The sequence below is a fragment of the Carlito syrichta genome, unplaced genomic scaffold, assembly GCF_000164805.1.
Source record: "Carlito syrichta isolate Samal-C Ts95f unplaced genomic scaffold, Tarsius_syrichta-2.0.1 Scaffold301936, whole genome shotgun sequence".
In the NCBI taxonomy this organism is placed as follows: domain Eukaryota; kingdom Metazoa; phylum Chordata; class Mammalia; order Primates; family Tarsiidae; genus Carlito; species Carlito syrichta.
Window position 1 is genome coordinate 394,134 of NW_007246032.1, and position 22,471 is coordinate 416,604.

At 44.8% G+C, this 22,471-nt stretch overlaps 1 protein-coding gene across 1 annotated transcript in view; it reads right to left on the reverse strand.

The window, feature by feature from the left end:
* Nucleotides 1-22,471, reverse strand: part of CSMD2 (CUB and Sushi multiple domains 2) — a 169,832-nt gene that overhangs the window by 99,249 nt on the left and 48,112 nt on the right. Inside the window, exons 8-16 of the mRNA XM_008055741.2 lie at nucleotides 20,101-20,214; nucleotides 12,894-12,989; nucleotides 12,163-12,366; nucleotides 11,611-11,735; nucleotides 10,517-10,613; nucleotides 8,992-9,096; nucleotides 4,364-4,482; nucleotides 3,777-3,846; nucleotides 1,746-1,862 (exon numbers count right to left, since the gene is read on the reverse strand). Coding sequence (XP_008053932.1) covers nucleotides 1,746-1,862; nucleotides 3,777-3,846; nucleotides 4,364-4,482; nucleotides 8,992-9,096; nucleotides 10,517-10,613; nucleotides 11,611-11,735; nucleotides 12,163-12,366; nucleotides 12,894-12,989; nucleotides 20,101-20,214 — 1,047 coding nt within the window. The remainder of the gene's footprint in view (nucleotides 1-1,745; nucleotides 1,863-3,776; nucleotides 3,847-4,363; nucleotides 4,483-8,991; nucleotides 9,097-10,516; nucleotides 10,614-11,610; nucleotides 11,736-12,162; nucleotides 12,367-12,893; nucleotides 12,990-20,100; nucleotides 20,215-22,471) is intronic.

Here is a 22,471-nt window from a genome sequence, read left to right on the forward strand (position 1 = left end):
CTAATACACAAAAATATAGTTCATTCATTTTAACTGTATATTAATTAATTCAATTTTATAAATTATCCATCTGCACAACTCACTCCCCTACTGGTGAACATGCAGATTGTTTCCAAGTTGCAGGTAATTCTGTGATGAGACTCTTTGTGCATATAATCTGTACAGCCTGTGTTTGACACTCCACGGCCCATGCATCACCCCTTACACAAGAACACAGTGGATTGCACGCCTGGCAAAGGGGCTCTCAAGGACTGCAGTTCTGAACTGAATTGTGATCGCCATCTAGTGGAGCAGCATGTAAATGCAATGGCTCTCTACCCATGAACCCAGGTGCCATATTAGGGACCTCATTGGAATCCAACATTAACTTGAAAGCAAGGGATCCTGGCCTCTGTGACCGGATCCTGCAGTAGGCTTATTCCCCAAAACCTGAACAAGCACCCAGAAATTAGAGATGGAGAGCTCAGGTGGCTGAACATATGGACTTACAGAGAACAATCATTTCATTTAAACTTCTGTTTACTTTTGAATGTTGCCCTTTCCCTACTTTCTATCAGCTGAGGTCCTGCCTCAAGGCAGGATGCAGCACTATAGGGTTTCCCAGGTTTTCCTTCCTCAGTGTCTTAGAATCTGGAGTGTCTCAAGATTACCAAAGTTGTCCTCACTTTGCATTCAGTTTCCTTTAGAAGATGGTACTAAATAGAAGACTCCATCCTTTGGAGGGTCACCACTCTCCCTTTCCCTCCAAACATATTTAGAGAAAGCCAGTTAGACTGCTTTCTCCTGAAAGTCCCCTCTCTAATCAGAAGACACACTCCAGGCTGAATAATAAAGGACACAATTTCGGAGACTCACAGACTTGGTAATCCCAAGCCTGTTCAAGAGTAATCCCCTTGGGACATTTTTTTCCTAGAAGCAGAGCAACGGCTTGGGCAAGATGGCCTATGTGTGCAGTCCATTGGTTTTATGACAGCACAAAGTCTTTATCCCTTCAACAGAGACATTTGGGGTTAAATTATATTTCTAGTGCCTAATACACAGATCACCAGCAATTAAATTTTGTACCCACACCAATGACCATCTCTTGACAACCTCCCATGCCTGGCATACTCCAGCTCCAAGAGAAAAAAACAATTCTCCCAATCTCTAGGCCAGCTAGAATGTACACATGAAGAATGCAAACTTGATTTCATATTGACCTTGTCTCAATTTAATCAAGATGATCAATCGGACACTGGAGTTAAAAGTACAACTTGAGGTCCAGTCTCTGTAAAATAGATTTCTTCTCTCTCTCTCTCTCTTTTAACCATCCCTGAGTAATTTCTCATTCCCCATTTCTGGACTTTAGTTATTACTCAAACCATCATACCAGATGCCATCCACAGAGGGTCACCAACCTCTCTCCTCCCATCCAACCAGATTTAAAGAAGACCAGTTAGACTGTTTTCCCCCTGAAATCCTCTTCTCTAATCAGAGAGATTCTCATTTCATATTCCTAGTTTTAGTTCATTATTCAAACAATAATGATGGCAACCCTAAGATTCCCCCACACCCCGTACTTTCGTCTCTGCCATTCTGAATTAATCCTCATGATCATACAAGAGGTCAACAGATGAGGAGGTAGAGAGTCGGAACGCTACACTGACATGGCTGAGGTTATGCCAAGAGCTACTGACACATGTTGTTTTCAACTCAAGGGCCTGGGCATGAAGCCCCTGTCTCCTTTGGGGTGGGGGAATACTTACCAAAGCCCACAGGCAGTGCTATTTTCCAGGAGCAGTCCATATTGCTGGGATAGTTGCCTGGGAAGCCGGGGCTCAGGATCACACCCTCCATCTCTTCCACTGTCCCCCCACATTGGGCTGCGGCAATGAGACGAGACAGAAGGTTGGGACCACATTGAGGCGTGTATGGGGCCATGCCAATGCTTGGAAGCACCCTTAGTGCAGCAGTTTTTCACTTTTCATGAGTCATAAGTCCCTTTGAGCATCCAAAGAAATCTCCCTTAAGAACCGCATGCATGGGCAGAACTGAGTATGTAAATTCAGGAGGGGAAGCACATCCTAGAACTGTCTAGATATCCACAAACCCAAGTTATGAACTTGACGTTGAGCATGCCCTTCATAGGTCAGTTCCCTTTGTGAGGACACTTGGAAAAGTAAAAATGGACTTCATCAAGAACAATCTGACCACACTACCCCCAAAATCTCCTTCTCCCCACTTTCCTATTCACTCTTCCAAGACTGGAGAAAAAGAATGAAGGAAGGGGACTGACATGCACTGTGTCCCCACGTGTGCCAGACACGATGCCTGGCTCTTTATAAGTCTATGTTCTATGGGTAGGGTGGTCAGCAGGCGAGGGGCACCCTCAGAAAAGTGACCATTGTGAGCATTCCACAGGAGCCAGCCATGAGGCAGTCTGAGTGACCTGAGGACTTGGGCACATCTGACATGCCAGTCAAGGTGATTTCAGGGTCATCTGAGGATGAAGAGATAGGGCACTAATGTGGCCTGGTCAACTGACATCAATTATTTTCTTTTGTATCTTATTAGGAAAAGGTTGTGTGAACAGAAAGGGGTTAGACTGTTATAGAGGCCCAGAGACAAGACTGAAGAAGAGGGATTGGCAGGTCCGGTCGAGTGACTTCAGGGTAGAGGGTCGCTTGGCAAACAGCTCTGAAAACAGTGCAGAGCAGGCTCCAGCCTGGACTGCCTGGGCCACAGTTCCACCTTCACTTCCTGTGGGACCCTAGACAAGGTCTAATCCCCTCCAAACCTCAGTTTTCCCCAACTGTAAATGGAGCTAGTGACAGCACCTATCTAACTGGGTTGTCATGAGGCTATATCAGAAAGGACTGCAGTTCTCTTGGGCCAGGGCTGGCAGATGTAGTAAACTCTCAATAGACAGCAGCTGTTGCCAACATAAATGGTTTCCCTGCGAAGTCCTTTGTAGTATATAATGGGGAAAGTGCCTTGGGCTGACCAATCATGTTTGTGACTGGGGAAATCACAGAAGGAAAATGCCATTGTGCCCAAGTGGCACCTTTTCGTCTCCTCCTCACTTCCTACCCCACGGCCAGCCTTGAGAACTTTAGGTTTCCATTCCTGACTCTGTCACTTTCTTTTTAATCCTAAAAGACTTAGATTTCCTGTTTGCAAATTGAGGTAATTGTACCGTCCCTGAAGAGCTGATGTGAGGAAACATGAAATTCCGTGCCTAGCATAGAGAAGATACCCGATAAATATTCCTTTCCTCCTTGCTGACTGGACCAGAAGTATCGAGGGGGGAGGTGGGGAGGTGGGGAGGTATGGGGAGGTTGGGGGGTGGGGACACCCTGTCTTGTATCTGTTGACCTCCTCATTTTGCTGGAACAGAAGGTAAGACATGAAACCAAGCCAAGTCCTTGTTTCATGTGTAACCCTTGGCATGTCCTTATTAGTGAATTTATCTGTCCCAGGGACAGATACACTTATTAAGCCCAAAGTGTCCAGAAGCTACATCTGGGGTATGGCTGATTATCTGGAATCAGAATGGTCACCAACGGGCAAAGTTCCTGTGATTTCTCATTTAGTGGGCAGAGGTTTGCAAAAGTCATGACATCCTTAAATGAGTGTTAGAGATGATCAAAACATCATTTGAAAACTACGAACTTGGGACAAATTCAGAATATCAACCTTTCTTCTGATTTGAACTTGAACTCAGAGATATGCCACTGAGCTCTAATCCCTGGGAGAAAAGGGATTTGAACGAACTGAGAGAGTCTGGGCTATCTTACCAATACAGAGTGGAGGAGGGTAGTTCCATCGCCGTACGGTTCCAGGCATGCAGGAGATGTGGGCGTGGCCCTGTGGGAATCAGGAACAGAGATGGGCTGGATGCCCCCATGAGCACAACTGGATATACAACCCAGCACAGGGGGCTTTGCTCAGGGGCCTTGCGTTAAGGAACAGGATACACAGAGACACACAGACCCACTGTGGGATGGGGGAAGGCAGAGGGAGAGAGATTTTTGGGAAGGACAATTATTAACAACCATTACTAAAGAATTCTCATTACTAGAGGTTTCCTTGTGAGACTCCTTTAATTACTAAATTCCCTGATGGCCTTCAAAGGGAAATTAAATTTTCCTAAAGGCGAATCAAACCCAACTTTGCAGGAACACATTGGAGGCTGGCTTGTGCCAAACTGGTCAAGTCAGCAGAGTTTGTCTTTTGCATGAGCAGCTCCAGGAGCCGATAATGGTTCCTAGGGGAATTGGGGGCTGCTCCCCGCTCTTCGGTGACTGTAAATCTGCTGGTGCAAGGCTGGCCATGACATCTCAGGGGACACCTGTTTCTTGTCCTGGAGTGTCAGGGGAGGTACCTGAAGGGCATATCCCGGCTCACACTGGAAAGAGACCACATCGTTCACCAAGTAGCGTTCTCCAGTCTTCACCCCATTACTGGGCACCGCAGGTTCTGGACAACTACTCAGGCCCACCGCTAGACAAGACAGAGACAGGCAGATAGGAGGATGGGCCAGCCTAGCAGGTCAAGGCAGCAGTAGGCTAGGGCGATGCTGGTGGCAGGGAGAAGGGATGCCTCTGATCTGTGCTTTCTTGGCCCCTTGGATGGTACTTCCCAACCCCCTTCACCTTGCTGCACACAGAAAAAAAAAATTTACATGACCCTGAGGCTCAACAGATCAAAGCTCCTTGGGGCAGGAAGGTCACCTCAGGGATGCTGGGTGCCCTGCCCATCCACTGAGGTCCAAGCTAGGAATCTCTCCAGTCCTGAAGACCCGCAGCGCTCTCTGCCAGGGACTCCTCCCACGTCATTCCTGCCTCCTACTCTCAACTTCCCTGTCTTCCTCACTCTAAGAAGACAGTTCCTGTGGGCTAAGACATTGGGAAAGAGGCAAGAGAAAGGCGAGGAGGAAGGAAAGCAGTGAGCTTGGTGATGCTCAGGGGCTTGGTTAGAGTCCCACTCTGGGAAGACTGTCCTGAGAAGTCTGCCAGTAGCTAAGACTTTCCATTGCCTTATTTCTCCCATTGCATTTTCAAGACCAGGTCAGCCCCTTTCTGGGCAAGACACCAGTGGCTCCTCACACTTCATCTCCCATGGTCAGCTTTGGCCTCACTTAGTACAGGCCTCCCAACAGTCCCCCCCATCCCTACCACAAATCACTGCTATTCCAGTTCATCCTGCACTCACATGCAGCTTTTCTTAAAATCTTTCCCTGAATCATGGCACTTCCTTGCTCAGCAATTTGAAGTGGGTCCCCATGGCCTATTATATGGAATCTAAGCTTCTCACCCTGACATTCTAGGACCTTCAAGATCTTGGCCTAGTCCCTTTTCAAGATCATCTCATGGTCCCTGAACACTCTTCCCTCACTTTCCTTTACTGACTTTTAAAATTCAACCCATGTTCATTTATCCTCATTATAAACCCAGCACTATACGAAGGGCTCTGCTAGAGCATCCTGCTTAATCTTCCTCCTCCTTCTCCCTGCCTGCCCATACCATCATTCCAGGAATAATACACACTGAACACTTCCCATGAGCAAGGCTGGGGCCAGTGAGTCACACATGTCACCTCACACTCTTTAAGCAGGTCTTAGCAACTCATTTCACAGATAAGGACTCAGGCCAAGAGAGGCCCAAAAACATGGCTGTAGTAAGTCACAGAGCTGGGATTCAGATCAAGCCTAGTCTGACCTAGGTTTCCCCAAGTGGAGGCCAAGTGGTGAGGTCAATGAGCTCATGCCTGCCCCTGCCCCTGCTCTCCCTGCCTCCTCTTCTGAAATCGCCCTCATCCTGCTCTGAATCCCTCCTTGGCAGCCTCCCACACAGGAAACAGGAATGCAGTATCTCCTTCCTGGGGGCTTCACTCTTTTCCTGTGCCCTGCAAAAGCCCACCTGCAGGTATGGGCACTGCAGATGCACGAAATACATTTCTGTGTCTTGCTGGACTGGACTTGGAGCAGACTCTCTGGGGCTGGGGCCAGAAGGCTCATGAGGAGGCAAAGGGGTAAACTGAGTCTTCCACCATCTCCAAAGTACTTTCTCCACCAAGGGTGGCAGAAAGGAGAGGAAGGTGGATTGTGTATTTGGTTCTGACCCTGGGCATCTGTGTGTCCAAGAGAGTTTGAGAAATGGCAACCTTGGCCTTCTGGTGGCTCTTGTGGGAGACACAGGGTCCCTAAGGAATCCACCTGCATCCAGTGCCTACAGGGAGCCAGGGGCTCATGGAAAAGGGATGGGGAAGGAATGGTCAGCCTAGGCCGCTAGCCCCTAGCCTATGTTCTTGTACAGCAGCTAAGTCCTCAGGCCACATTCAGAGATGAGACTTTGATAAGTGCATGTGCTTATTTATCTTTCTGAGGGAAGTTTACCTATAATGGAATGCATACTTTGTATGTGTACACATTGTAGTCATCAAGTGTTATGGTCATGATCAGGAGTATACATGTGCTGGGTTTGACAAACGCTTGAACCTCTATAACCCAAACTCCTATCAAAACCACAGAACATTGCTATCACTCATGCTCCTTCCAGGCAATTCTCATCCTACATGTGCTTTAAAGATGTGAATGTGATGTTTGGAAATGAAGACTGTTTGGGCCTATGTCTAACAATCTTAGCAGCTGAGACAAAAGACTCCAAAGACAAGCATTCAAACAATCATCAAACTGAACTTGAAGCATTTCATCTTGTCATCTTGTCTCTTGCTCCCCATAACTCCTCGTACTCTAAGCAGAACCAAACTCAGTATTTAGTGGAATGGTCACAACTTAGTAACTTGAGACCTACTTCTGGAAAGGCAATAATGAATAGAAGAAGGAGGGACAGAGACAGAGACAGAGTGAGAACAAAAGAGCATGGGAGGAGGAAAAATGGAATGGGGAGAAACATGACGCCAGAGAGAGAAGCCAGGAGGGAGACAGAGAAAGTCCATCCTAATTTCTCTTACGCTGCCCAGATTGATTTTTTATTTAAGTCATACTTACGACAAAGAAAAAGATAGTATTTTATCATATGTAATTTATTACTTTTGAAAGCATATAACTCCATTTTATTTCAATTAAATAAACATTAAATACGCGTCACAGCAGTAGATGTCATTTTCAGTGCTTTCCAAAACCATTTGCCTTCATAATAGCAGTTAATTCTCTATCTTCTGTGCTCTTTAAGTAGACTATCCTATGAAACAAACTATAACTATAGGGTCCTGGCTTCCAGGAGTTCCAATCTCTAAATGCCAATGAGGACCTCTGTTTCCCCCTAGTTCTTCCCACCATGAGAAACGCCAGCTACTGAGAAAACTGCCAGGTCCATGGACAAAGACAGTGGAGAAGAGGGTGATATTTCCTGGGAATGAGGCAGTAGAATAACCAAGGCATTTAAGAAGAAAATGTATCTAGCAAGAAGAAAGAACAGAGAAGATTCTAGGGAACATTTACGAACTCAAATTGAAGTATGGGATAGAGAAACAAAACTGGAGAAAACAGAGAAGAAAGGGTAAAAGGAAAAATGTGGATTATTCAAGAAACTCAGGATACTTCACTCCACCAGGTGAGTAAAGCCTTAGACGTTTGCCAAGAGGAAAGTCTCAGAGGTCCTTGTCCTACCCTCTGCTCCTCAAGGCCTTTGCTTCTATCTGTCCCAAGTCTTTCCTACCAGGTGAACACCTCACCTCATCCAGGTGATGAGCACTCTGGGATCCAGCTAATCCTCTCCCAAATACCTGGATAAAGTTCACTGGTTTTTCAGACCCAGATGGACATGTGTATGACATCTGGCTGTAATCTGACCAGGCTTCTAGCATCTACTGGGTCATCCTTCTGCACAGACCCATGCCATCACAGATGGTCAAGCCATTCATGCCTTCCACATTTCTTTTCTTCTTATTCCAAATCTAAATCAGGCATTTCCTTCTGCACAGTCTTACCTGGCTAGGTTTAGCTCCCTTCCTCTACACCTCCTTAGTGTCTCAGGCTGCACTAAGATGATGGTTTTCCTGTCCATTCCTCCCCCCAAACTTTGTGCTTTTGAAGGCAGGGAACTTGTCTTCATCCTCCTTGTTCTTTGGACACTTAACACAGGGCTTGGCACATTGCAGGCGCTAAATGTTTCTTTATGGCATTTGGCTCTCCACCTGTCCCAGGTAGAACTGATTATTCTCCCCCTTGAACTACTGCTCTGCCACCTAGAGACATCCAGGAGAGTACCTGTGGCACTGTCATGTACTTCTCTGTCTACGTCTACCCCTTTCGAATGAACTCTGAGGGGCCTGACGCATCTTGGTTTTACCCAATCCTGACAAAACCTAGCATAGCACCTGGCATGTTGTAAATACTCAGTAGTATTTACTGAATGAATGTGTAACAAATCCTGTTGCCTACCTATTCTTTCCTACACCCAGTGGGGAAAGGGGATGGGGCAGACAGTCCCAAGATGCAAGCAGTCTCCCCAGAAACCTCTTTCTTTTTTCCCCAGAAGGCACATCCACTCTGTTAAGCGTATTTAGTCATGACCACTTAGGGACGCTGGATGCCAGAATGTAAGGGTTTGAGTCTGCAGGGAGAAATCTGGTAGAAAAGAAAAGAAGATGCCAATGAGGGGAGGAACTTCAAAGATAATTGTGTCACAGAACTAGAGGTTAGAGAGGCCAGTTTTTAGGATAGAGGTGGAAAGCCCTTCCATCTTCTTATACCTCAAATTATATCCTGGGGTCTAGTGCTCAAGTCCTCATCCTATTCCTAGTGTGACACTGAGCAAAAACATAGGTTTTTTGAGTAACAGACCCTTGGGTGAGAACCCAGCTTTGCTGTGCAGCCGAGGAGGTTTCAGACCTTCTCTGGGCTTTAGCAGCTTCATTTAGGCTTGTGGTAAGGCTTAATAAGATGGAGAATATACAACCTCAATGTAACCCTTGCTCAGAGTGGGTACTCGTAACTGTTGGTTCCCACCCTGAGCCCTGTATATAGTCAAGACCCCGGATTCTCACTTTTGTACTCCAAGTGGAAGCCGGCCGCAGACACGCTGATGTCTGAGTAGAAGTGAAGGTACAGCTGGTTGGACGTGCTGTTCAGAAGGGCAGGCACCGTTGTTCCTAGGGCAAGGACACCATGGGTCACTCAGGGTTAGCTCCTTGGGGCCTCCACCTCCTCTGTTTCTCTTTCTCTCTCTTTTGAGTCAGGGTCTCACACTGTTGTCCAGGCTAGAGTGCAGTGGCATGATCACAACTCACTGCAGCTGTAACCTCCTGGGCTCAGGCGATTCTCCCACCTCAGTCTCCCAAAAAGCTGAGGCTATAGGTGTGCCACCATGCTTGGCTAATTTATTTTTATTTTTGTAGACATGAGGTCTTGCCATGTTGCTCAGGCTGGTCTCAAGCTCCTGGGCTCCAGGACTCCAGGACTCCTGGGCAGAAGTCTTCCTGCCTCACCCTCCCAAAGTGCTGGGATTACAAGTGTGAGCCACCATACCTGGCCTCCCTGTTCCTCTTGCTTTTGCTACCTGCTGACAATCTTCCCCAAATGTTCCCAATGATCAAATCACAAAACGACAGATTAACAGTCCTCAGAGGGCTAGATCTCCAATGATCAATGAAGAGGAGATGCCAAACCACTTCCTTAAGATGAGCAGGAGCAGAGCCGAGTGCCTGCAGGAGGGTCAGTGCCTCAGATGGCTTGCAAGTTGGGTCCCCTTCCAACCATCTTCAGGATGACCCTGACATGTATGGACAGCAGTGTGGACAATCCAGCAGTGTGGACTCCTCTTTATGTCTTGCCTGCTAGAGTTCTGGACCTAAAAGATTCATGTAATTGCCCTGGCCACTGGGCAAAAGCACATGCTGTGCTCAGGCAGAAGTCCATTACTGGGATGGAATATGGTGCAGCCACCTTGGAAAATGGTTTGGCAGCTTCTCAAAAAGGTAAACACAGAGTTGCCATGTGACCCAGTAATTCCATTCCTAGGTATACACCCAGGAGAACTAATGACATAGGCTCACACAAAATTGCCTGCGAATATTCAGAACAGTATTATTCACAATAGCACAAACGTGGAAAAACCCAGTGACTGACGAGTGGATAAACAAAATGTGGTATATCTACATCATGAGGTGCTGATATGTGCTGCAAGTTAGTGAGCCTTGAAAATGTGCTGAGTGAAAGAAGCCACACACAGACGGCCACACATCATATGATTCCATTCCCATGGAGTTCCTAGACTAGGCAAATCCACAGAGACAGAAACTCCTTTCTAGTAGTTTAGTGACTGCAAAGGCTGGAAGGCAGGGGTGGGGAGTGAGTGTAAATGGTACCTGGTTTCTTTTGGAGGTGATCAAAATATTCTGGGATTAGGTAGTAGTGATGGTTGTAGTGCTTTGTGAATAGACTATAAACCACTGCACTCTAAAATGGTGACTTTTATGGTATGTAAATGATATATCAATAATGACGGTGATGATGATGATGGTGATGTCTAGTACTACCTTCCAAATGGAAGCTTCTAGAAGTCCACATTACCTGAGAAACTCCCCAGCATGGTTACAGTGTTATCTGCACCATCAAACACTTCTAGGGAGTCCCAGTTCTGCTCCGTGACAAAACTGATGACTTGAATCTGGGAAGGCAGAAGATCAAATTGTTGTTGAAGCAGCCTGCATTCCCATTCCCCGTTTCCTTTTCCTCTCTTCCCACAGTTAATTCAATTTATTGAGCACCTCCTGTGGGCCCAACACTGTGCTAGGCCCTTCCAATAGAAGCAGGGTACAGTCCCTCCTACAAGAAGGAGGGGATGGGGAAGACAAGTGTGAAACAAATGATTATAGGACAGAGAGATATTTACTTGGCAAGGTAGAGAATTGGGGAAAGAAATTCCAGGAAGTGGAAATACTTCAGTCTAACTGGCCTTCATCTCATCTCTGGAGCATTCCTTGGATTTCCTCACTTTCCTGCCCCAGACATCCTATACCAATGAGCCAGTAACCCACTCCTGCCTGACCTGTCGCCTCGAGTTCCAGCACGCTGCTGCCTCTCTGTTGGCCTTGCAGAACCCTGATCCTCGTCCCTGTCTCAGCACCAATGCTGGGGCCTCCCTCCACTCGGCTCCAACCCCTGGGCACCAGTTATGTCTCGAGTTCAGTTGTGCAGCTCAGGCTGCAGGTGTGAGACCTTAAATCTGTGCCTGGTGGTTTTCCAGGCTTCGGCTGTGCTTGGTGGTTTGCTCCTTCCTCTTATCAGTAACGTCTTGCCTTTTGCTCCCCACAGTCTTAAGAACAGCCTCTCCAGCCATTTGCGAAACATTTCCCATGAATCCGCCCCAATATGTGCATCTCAGCTCTAGGCCCTTCTTCCAGCCTCTCCTGCTGGCCTGGGCCAACACCCACATCTCCTTCCCGAGTCACCCATCTCCTTCTTTAGGGGAAACCCCTGGGCCCATGAGCGCTTGTGTTTTTCTGTGTGTGGGCCACACCTCCACACTTGGACTGAGCCTCCTCAGCCACAGGGTCAGGGACAGGACTGATTTGTCTCTTCCCGGCTCACTCTGGTTCAGAGCTTGGCAACAGCTGCACCTGTAGGCGGCCGCCTGCCTGACCAAGGCACCTCCTTGAACCTACCTGGATGCCAGCGCCTTCTGGGACCATAATCTTCCACACACAGTTGAGGCTGTTGAGGTAGGGCTCCGGAAAGCCGGGGGACAGGATGGTGCCCCTGCGCTCAGTGAGGTTGCCTCCACATGGCACTGGGCAGAGAGATGGCTCTGGTCAGAGGCTCCTAGTTGCCTCTGTGATTCCCCCATGGGAGCCTCCCTACGCCAACTCCTCCCTCAGGGTTCCCCAGCCTCTGCTTGGAGCTTCTCCCTTTATGTCCTCTGTCCCATCTTCTTGGTCTATTTTTGGCCTCCTCCATGACTTCTCCCCATGCAACCCTCCTTCAGGGACCCTGGCTCCTGCCTGCACACATGTCCCTTTCCCAGCCCCCCCGGCTACCTTTACACCCAGCCCACGGGACTGGGTATTTGGCCTGAATGGCACATCCTTCTTAAGTTATGCTGGTGGGAAGGGTCTGCTGTGTGCCTTGGGGTCTCTGCTGGGACTTGCTGCCTCCCTGAGGGAGAAAGGACTGTTTGCTGGGCCCCCTCCCCCAGTCCTGGTTGTCCAGGTACTCACCCACACACGTGGGTGCCGAGACATTCCACTGGGCCAAGGCCCCAGGCACAGGGAGACACTCAATTTCTGGGGACCCTTGCAGAGCATAGCCGGAGTTGCATTCGAAACGGATGACAGCCCCCACTGAGAAGTCACTGCCCAGCCTCTTGCCATAGCGTGGTTCCGGAACAGAGCTGCACTGTGTGGCGCTGGTTCGAGGCACCGCTGCAGGGTTGGACAAGGGCATTGAGGGGCAGGCCTCACCTCTCTAGAAACTGGCCCAGGAAAGGACACACAATGGGATCGGAACAAAGGCAGTCTGGATGGGACCCTGAGAGGCTCTGGGCACTTTCCCTTAGAGAAGAGGCTGGCAGCTATCTAGGATAATGCTCATTTTACTGAAATATAGTTGGATACACAATGTTATAGCATGGCTTCTGGAAACCATGAGAGGTAGTGTGAGCCTGTACCCTAGTGGGCAGGGAGCAGGAGGGAAACACATTAGCTTTCCATTTCTGATTCCCTTCCTCATTCAGAGCTTTGTCTACGAAATGTCTGTTGGGTAAGTGAATATGTAAACTTCAACTGAATCTTCAGGGAATTGTCCACAAACTAGTAACTGCCCCAAGCTGAGCAGAGAAAGAGGCTCAGACTAGAGATCAAAGATCCCTGTTCTCTTGGTCACCAGCACCCCCAGCTAGTCACTTAAGAATTGAGATCACCTTCCCATTCTGCGCCCACGTCCTGCATACCTTGGTAGACAAAGTGGAAGCCCCTGGCTGGCGCTTGGCCTTTGGCACTGAACTTAATGAGAACTTGATTGGAGGTGGCCAAGGGCAGCGATTCTCCTGCCGAGATAAGGGGCGAGGAGGAGAGAAAGACAAATGAATCCAGCAGTCTGGTCCAGCAGAAAAAATCCCAGCCAGGAAGGAGGGGCTGCTGATAATCCATATAGCAGTTCCTTCCACATTCAGTTCTTTCTAAAATAAAATCTCTCTCTCTCTTTTTGAGTTGGAGTCTCACCCTGTCACCCAGGCTGGAGTTTGGTGGCATCATCACAGCTCACCACAGCCTCAACCTCCTGGGATCAAGCAATCCTCCCACTTCAACACCCTGAGTATCTGGGACTACAGATGTGCACCACCACACTTGACTATTTTTTACATTTTTTGGTAGAGATGAGGTCTTGCTATGTTGTCCAGGCTGTTCTTGAACTCCTGGGCTCAAGTAATCCTCTTGCCTTGGCCTCTGAAAATACTGGGATTACAGATGTGAGCCACCATGCTTGGCCAAAATCTCACATTTTCACTGCACTTCACAACTTAAATTTTATAGAAGCCTTTTACATTCACAGTCTTAACTTGACATGTGGTCAGTGTGAGGTTGACATGGCAGAGTTCAGTACCCTCATTTAATAAAGCAGGAAAGAGAGGTTCAGAAAGATTAAATAACCTGCCGGAAAAGAGAAAACTGCTGAAGATGTGTTGAGCCACAGGGCCGGAGAGAGCAACTGTTACTGAGCTGACTAGTGATTTACATGGAAAACTGACATCAATCTAACTTTTAAAAAATGATGCCAGCTTCTGGGAAGGAAGATGATGTGATCATCTGAGAGCAACTGGCCTTTCCCAGACACCCCTTCTCCCCAAACTGTGCAATGATCAATGACCAGAGTGATTACATAATTTACTGCTCATACTAGGATATTCCAAGAGTCAAAGGAAGTACTACCAATAACTACGTGGGAAAACCAGTAAAAGCTGGGACTGTCCTAGGCAAACCAGGACACACTGCCACCTGACCACGAACATGCAAATTGGGGGGAAACCTGCACAGGCACGGGCAGCTAGGGAGGCTGGCAGCCTATGTGGCAGAAGATAAAGATGCACCTCTGCCTTGGTGTGATACAGATAGGCCAGGGGAGAGACAGCAGCAACAGGACCTCCAGATGAGAGTGATAACCTCCAGTTATCACTGCCATCTCTAGCTGCTCCATTCAATGGATGCAAGCATTTGGTCTGACAGAGAGTCCAGGGTGAACATGGGGAGAGGCAGTGGGATAGTCACTCTGCATGCTGCCCCTCAGCAGCCTTAGGAACCCTAGATCCCACTCTCAGAAGGATAGTAGAGGTTACAGAGAACCAGGCTCCATCTCCACTATGGTGAGAGCTAGAGTTGGGACCCACCAAGGGGCACTGCTACTGACCATGGGAGAGGAGAGCCTTCTGCAAAGCAAGCTTAGATGTACGTGTGACCCAGATGTCTCAGCCTGACCAGCAGTCATTGCCTTGACTTACTTCTGGCTGCAAAAGCAAAAAAAAAAAAAAGAAAAGACAAAGCTTCCCTTTGTTATCACCACCATCTCTAGCTGCTCCTTCCAATGGATGTGCACATTTGACCTGACAGATGTGGATTGGGACCCTAGTGATCTCTCACAGAACCCATAGAAGCCTCAGCCCTGGACAGGCCTCCCCCGCCATGGGACAGTACTGGCCATTATAAAAGATTTCAAAGTTTTAAGAAAGAACACTTTGAGAACTCAAAGCGAATATTTTTATATGAACTACAACAAAGAACAGGCAAAAATCTCAGAAGGTGTTCAGTCATGGTTGTCACAAGATTAAATCTAGCATTGCATCTGTGAAGTCAGAGGAGAAAGGCTCTGTGATCAATAAAGGCTACAAAGAGATGAGAAAAGCTAGTGCAAGGCTGTTGCCTTCCACAGAAATTAAACAATGAAGTGGAGATGAAATTTGGAGAGTTCTCCCAGAATCCATAGACAAAGAATAAAGAGATTAAAATAATGAGAGAAATGAAAAGTGACATGGAAGACAGATGAAAAAAACCCCAATATGCATATATCAGAAATTCCAGAGAAAGATGACAGAGAAATTGAAGGAGAAAAAAAATCATTTGAGAAAGAAGATATTTTTCCTAAGACTTGTGGTTCAGACCGAAGTATTTCCCAAGTGCAAGATCTAATTAGTGAAGAGAGGCCTCTATCACAACACATCCTAGTCAGTTTTTAACTTTCAAAAATAAGGAAAAAATATGAAAATCATATAGACCGAAAATCATAGGTTACCGACAAGGACAAAGAATCAGGTTGGACCCCAATTTGTCTGTAATATTAATGTTAAAATAGAGTGAAACAATTACTGCAGTTTTGAAAGATAAAGTTTGTGACCCATAATTTGATTTGCAATCAAGTTGTCATTTATATCATACAGCCAAAGGAAGGCATTGTCATACATACAAGGTGACAGAAAGTACTGCAGTTATAAGCCCTACTGAAAAAAGAAAAAAAAAAGTAGGAAATTCAAGACCTTGCAGAGATAAATGCAACCAGGAAAGTATGATAACTATTGTTAATGAAGTAACAAAACAAAATGCAAATGTAAAAACTTGTTACTGGGTAAGATGCCTATAATTTAAAAAATAATTACTAATAACATCAATATAAAAGTCCAAATATGCCAAGAAAAACTTGGAAATTAGCAATGGGTCAGGTATGAATGGAAAAGCAAGGAAGCAAAATCAAAACAACCCAAACAAAAGCCCAGAAATAACAAAACAAGATGACAGAGATCAGATCAAACATTTCACTTGTAAAATAAATAGATAATCTTCTTCAAAGTAAAAGACTCCTGGAGAAAATTACGGAAGATATATCAGGCAAACACAGCTACAAAAATTGTTAGAAACACAAGAAAACAACAAAATATCACAATTGTAGTGGAAGATATTTTAATGCAACATTCACAATCATTGCCATATCAAATACAAAAACAAAATGAAGATTGTTGAGTAGTGATCTGTAAGCTTCTTTTTTCCCCAACACACTTCAGGGTCAGGGACACAGTTCACTCCCATTAGTACTGGCAGCTCATTATCAGTGTTTCTCCCAGGGAGGAATAAGGGACCCTCTGAGAATACTGATACTGATATTTATAGGTCTTATACATCTATCTATCTATATCTATCTATCTTTTTATTGGTCCTATATACCTGTATCTATATATCTATATCTATATCTTTATCTATCTATCTATCTATCTATCTATCTATCTATCTATCTAAAAGCATATTCATGATTAGGTCCTAAATTATACCTATTTCATATTACTTCTTGGACCTTTACCTATACTTATATTCTATATCTATATCTATACTTATATCTATCGTTATCATCAATCAATCAATCAAGAGATTTGGAAAACACATCCTATCCCTGAAGATCTTGATTTACACTCTTGGTTGGGTATGTATGTGTGGGGTGGTGGTATTGAAAAATCAATTGGTTGAGAATCCACTGATATAATAGATTTGAACAACAAAATTGAGTAAGGCTGATCCAATAGCTAGTACAAAGCTCATTCATTCCCACCAATAACTCTAGGAGGTAGAACGTTTGCTCTTTGCATTTTATAGATGAGGAAACTGAGACTCAGAGAGGTAGAGTACTGTGCCCAATAGCAAGTAGGAGAGCTAAGATCAGGGCCTGGCTAGTGTGACTGTGCAGCCTGCCCTTGTCCCTTCTCACTTCTCTACCCCACAGAGAACATACATTTTTCCTAGATATTTAGGGAATTAAAAAAAAGTCCTTGGCACTGAGAAGACCTCATTTAATCTGTAAAGTAGAAATGGTACAAGCCACATTCTCTAACCACATGGCAATAAAAATAGAAATTAACATAAAAGTTAAATGCAACAAGAACAGAATCCATGTTCTTAGGGGAAAAGAAAAGACATTCTTAACCAACTCTTGGGCAAAAAGAGCAAACAACACTATCACGGGCTATTTAGAAAGTAATGATGATGAAAACAGTACATATCAAAATTCATGGCATGAAGCCAAAACTATGCTTAGAGGTGAACACATCATTGTAAACATGTTCCTTATTACACAGAGGAAATAATGAACAAAGCTCTCGAGTCAAGAAGTTAGAACAAAATAATCTGAAGGAAAAAAAGGAGGAAGGAAATGATGAAATAAAGGCAGAGGTTAATCAGAAAATAACAACGACAAACCTACAGAAAATTGATAAACTGGAGCAATAAAAACTAAAAAAAAAAAACACAACAAAACCCACAAAACCACAAAACATCTGGTACAGCTGAGACAAAAGAGGACAATGAACGCGGTATTCAGCATAATAAAGGCAGGAATATAATCACAAGTATGAAAGTTGACAAAACAAAGGCGACTGCACATCATCATAGTATATTATACAAGCCATGTTGCTAAATTTAAAGAAAACTATGAAATGGGGTTTTTACTAAAAGATAAAATAGCAACATTAATATTAGAGTAATACACCTGAGTAGACCAATAACCCTGGAAGAAAATAAACGAAAAACTACTGAAAAAGAGGAGATAAGATAATGAGACAATTTATTTGCAGCGAATATTGCTTCTTGCCTAGAGGAGCCAGGAGAATGAGTTGGCGGTGTCAGCACTGTCATGAAGAGTTCAATGACTTTACAAAATGAATATGCCAAAAATGTCAGTCTTTGAATATACTAGCAAAGACCAGTTAAAAAAACGTAACGGGGGAAGGGAGGGAAAGACAGCAGCTACCAAAATCTCCACAAAATATCTAGAAATAAAGTTAATAGAAAATGATTTCTGCCTAAATGAAAATTACAGCAACCTCCTCAAGGCTGCCACAGATAAATAAATGGAGAGACATACCATGTTCCGGGATGGGAGAGGAGTTAGTTTTATAAAAATGTGAGTTATCTTCAAATTAATCTTTTTTTTTGAGTTGGAGTCTCACTCTGTCGCCCAGACTGGAGTGCAGTGGCCGCTCCCGGCCACCGCAGCCTCGACCTGCTGGGCTCCGGCGATCCTTCCGCCTCAGCCTTCTGAGTAGCCGGAATTACAGGCGCGTGCTACCACGCCTGGCTAATTTTTTGATTTTATTGTAGAGATGAGGTCTCGCCTGCCCAGGTGGGTCTCAAACCTGCGGGCTCAGGCAATCCACTCACCTCAGTCTCCCAAAGGCGTGAGATTACAGGCTGAGCCACCGAGCCTGGCAAATTAATCTATTAGTTTTATGAAATCCCGGTCAACATTTTGATGCAATGTTTTTTTTTTTAATTTTTGAGTTGGAGTCTCACTCTGTCGCCCAGACTGGAGTGCAGGCCGGCCACTGCAGCCTCGACCTGCTGGGCTCTGGCGATCCTTCCACCTCAGCCTTCCAAGTAGCTGAAACTACAGGCGCGCTACCACGCCCGGCTAATTTTTGACTTATTGTAAAGATGAGGTCTCACCAAGTTGCCCAGGCAGGTCTTGAACCCGCGGGCTCAGGCAATCCACTCACTTCAGCCTCCCAAGGCATGGGATTACAGGAAGAGCCACCGAGCCCGGCTGATGCAATGTTTTTAACTTGACAAAATATTTCTAAATTTTATTCAGAGGCAAAATTAAGCAAGAATTAAAAATTCAAAACAAAGAATGACTATAGGGTCTTACAGTACCATATGTTTAAAAGTATTATTTTAATAAACACTATTATAGTGTTATAATAATTAAAACTAATACAAGAATAGACAGATACTTAGAGGAAATAGATAAGTTTAGGGACAGACACTTAACTTCATAAAAATTTAGTATATGTAAATCTGGTATTTTGAAAATTCTTATAGGACAACTGATAAACTATATTTGAAAGAATAGTTCCTATATCAAATAATAAATCAAAGTAAATTTCAAAGGTATTAAAGCAATACAATAAAACTAAGAAGTAAAAGAAAACACAAAAGAATATTTATTTGACCAGCATAAAAGCAAAGGAGAAAACTAAAGAAGAAAACACTGATAGATTTGATATCAAGATAAACTTATATTTTCTGCATTAATGCACCCTGAAGAAAATTATATAACAAAGAACAAACTGGAAAGGAGGACTTTTTACAGCATATAATATATATAGCTTATAATAACAAGGACCACTATTCAATAAATAAGGAAATATGTGCGATCAGAAAAATCAACACAAATTAACAAATAAAAAATGTGTGGGCCAATCAACATATAAAAAGGTTGACCTAACTAGTAATAAAACAAGGCAAATTAGAAAGTGAGATATCATTTTCACTTTGAAACTGATGATGCTTTTGTTTTTTCATTACCTGGCTTTTGTGAGAACACAACACATCCTCATTCAATGTTGGGGAACAAAGTGGTGAGATCTTTCTAAATAGATATTTGACAATCTGTATAAAAAGCCTTAAAGATCCCACATATCCTTTAACTTGGCAATTCTACTTTTAGATATTCTAAGGTAACAGGCAGAGATATGTATAAAGATATATGTATAATAGTGAATTACTATTCATAAGAGTGAAACATTAGAAACAATCTAAATGTTCAACAGAGAATTCATCACATAAATTTTAAATAACTATATGTGAGACTACTATGCAGAATTTAAAAATCCTATTCTAGAAGGAAAAAATGACAGAGAAAAGCTCACAGTGAATATTTCAATAAAATATGTATATTGGTTTGTTCAATAAAATATGTAAAGGATTAAGTCTAAGTAGACAAAGACTGGAAGGAAATACACTGCATGTTTTCAGTGGCTCTTTCTGGGTGGTTTTTATTTTAATTCTCCATAAAATTATTTTGTTTTGTCCTTAAGTTTTCTACAGTGAAAATATAATACATTTATAATTAGAAAAAAAATGCTGGATCTGAATAGAAACCGAGAGAATGCTACACCACACGGGAGCGGTGTAGACACAACGTGAGTGAAGGTGGCTTCTGAAGGTCCCTGCTCTGTGTGGCTCTCAGGAGCTGGCCACTGTGTTGTAGACAGTACCACAGCAAGACAAACACAGAGCTGTGCTCACCCATCTGCGGCCATGCAGTGCTTCTAGGGCCGCCTTCCTTTCAGCTGGCCATGATGACCCCTATCCACCCCACCCCCACGCTGGCCAAGCCCTGGATACCTGTGTGGGAGCCTGAGAGGGAGCTGAGGAGCCGAGAGTGCTGGCTGTGACCGTCATGCACCTCCACCACGTCGTTGAGGGCCGTGTGGAAGAAGGCAAACTGACCAAACACCACTGTGGAAGAGACACATGTGGAAATCTCAGCGTGGAAGATGGGGCAGGCATGCTGGGAGCAAGGAGTGGGGAGGGAGGCTGGGGGACCAGGCCAGGAGGAGGGCAACCCTGGAGAAGTGGCTGGTTCTCAGACCAACTTCTTGCTGAACCTTTCTACTAGCCGATGAGCACAATGGCCGAACCCCCGGGCATAGGAAGGCGGGAAACTGCAAAGGCCTAGGCTGGCCTCCACATGGGTCTAGACAATACTGAGGACCACACCCAAAGGTCGGGCTAGTGGAGGTGGCACTCAGCTAATTCTGTTCCTTTCCCAGATAGCAGCTGTCACAGCTATTCCAGGCCATGAAAGAGCTTTTACTACCATCCCCCATTTTCCATGTGATTGCGGGACCCCATGTTCTCTCTTACTTGGGCAGCCCTTGGATACAAGATCTCCCACAGTTAAGAGGAACAAGGGTGGTGAGTGGCAGCCTGCTCCCGGGGAAGGAATAGCTGCCTAAGAAGCCAATAGATCCACCTCATTTCCCTCCTGTAAAGCCCAGAGGGCAGAGGGAAGATGGCATCTATTAATTACCTACTGGGTGCCAGGTATCACCCTTGGCATGTACATCATCTTCTCTGACCATGACTCTTTCAGATATTACCCATGTTTTGTAGACAAGAAACTGAGGCTCAGAGGTTGAGTTCTCCAAGACCACTCAGTTCGTTTGGGGAGCAGGGCTGGCTGAAAAGACACAGCACTCCCAAGTCCTGATCAGAGAAAGCTAAGAGCCCTGCCATTTGATGGTATTTGGCATTCTGGTCACCAGCTATACATTGCGTGGGCTTTCCTCAGCCCATTTCTCTTTACCAGTCCCTGCTGGAGGGGCTGGGATCACTCCTGGGCCCCAGTGGGCATGGTTCTTATTTAGCTATCCAACAGCAGCCCCAACTCGTTCTGCCCGCATGGCTCTCCCAGTTGGCCTGGTGCATCTGAGGAAAAGAATCAGGGTCAACCCTTCTCTACTTTGGCTCAGAGCCTTGAGCGTGTGCTAAGTAGGATGTATGCGTGTGTTGTGTATGTTGTATATATTGTGGGTGCTATGTGTTGTGTGTTATATGGTTATGCCCATGTTCATGTGTTGTTTATGTATCTTGTGTATATGAATGTGTGGTGTGTGCATGTGTCATGCATATATGTTGTGTGTTGCATATGCATATTGTATTGTGGTATGTATTGTATATATTGTGTGCATCTGTTTTTTTTTTTATTTATTTTATTTTAAAGACTTAGGGTACAATTCAGGATTAGGTACACAAGTGGTCATCATACAGGTAAAGTTTGGGTCTCCCTTTGGTCCCCAATTTGTCTGGTTTGAGATCAGGGACCCTTATTAATATTATGTGGCCCCCCTCCCCCCTTGGCAGTTTCCGGCTACTGCCAATCCCTTTCTTATAGTATTATGTTACTAAATGTTCAGGGTTATGTGAGAACATGCAGTACTACGTTCTTTGTTTCTATGATAAATCACTATTATAGACTCCAAATCCATCCAAATCTGTGAAGTCCATAATTTTATTTTTCTTTTCTGTTTTGTTTTTCGTGTACACGTGTATTGTGTGGGTATGTATATGTGCTGTGCATATGTATTGTGTGTGTTGCACGCATGTTGCATGTGTTATGTATTATTGTATGTGTACATATGTTGTCTGTTATATTGTATATGCTGTATATGCATGTGTTGTGTGTGTATATGTTAGATGTGTATGTTTTGTTGCATATGTGCATGCATGTGTCGTGCATGCATATGCTGTGTGTTGTATGTGATTCATATGTTGTATGATGTTTATATGTATATTGTGTGTTGTGGTATATGTGGTGTGTGGGTGTGTGCACATGCACATGTCAAGGCAGAGATGGACTCAAGCTATGGAGCTGATTGTCTGATAATACATTTGCAATGCTGAGCATGACAGTGAATGGCATAAGAGATTCTTAACTCTCAGCTCATGGGTAGAGGAGCAGGAGGAAAAGCACATTTCCCCACCCTAAAAATAGGCACTGAGTTAAGGCTGGTGGCAGGGGAGTCCATGGTCTCCCCTTTAGTGGTGAATAGGACAGAGTGTAATTCTAATGGAAAGAGACAGTAAAAAACAACAACAAAAACTCAGCATGCAAACAAACACTTAAGCAAAAACAGATAAGAAAATTTCAGATACTGTTAAGTTCTGGGCATGATGGGATAGAATGATAGGGTGAGGTAGGTCATTTTAGATA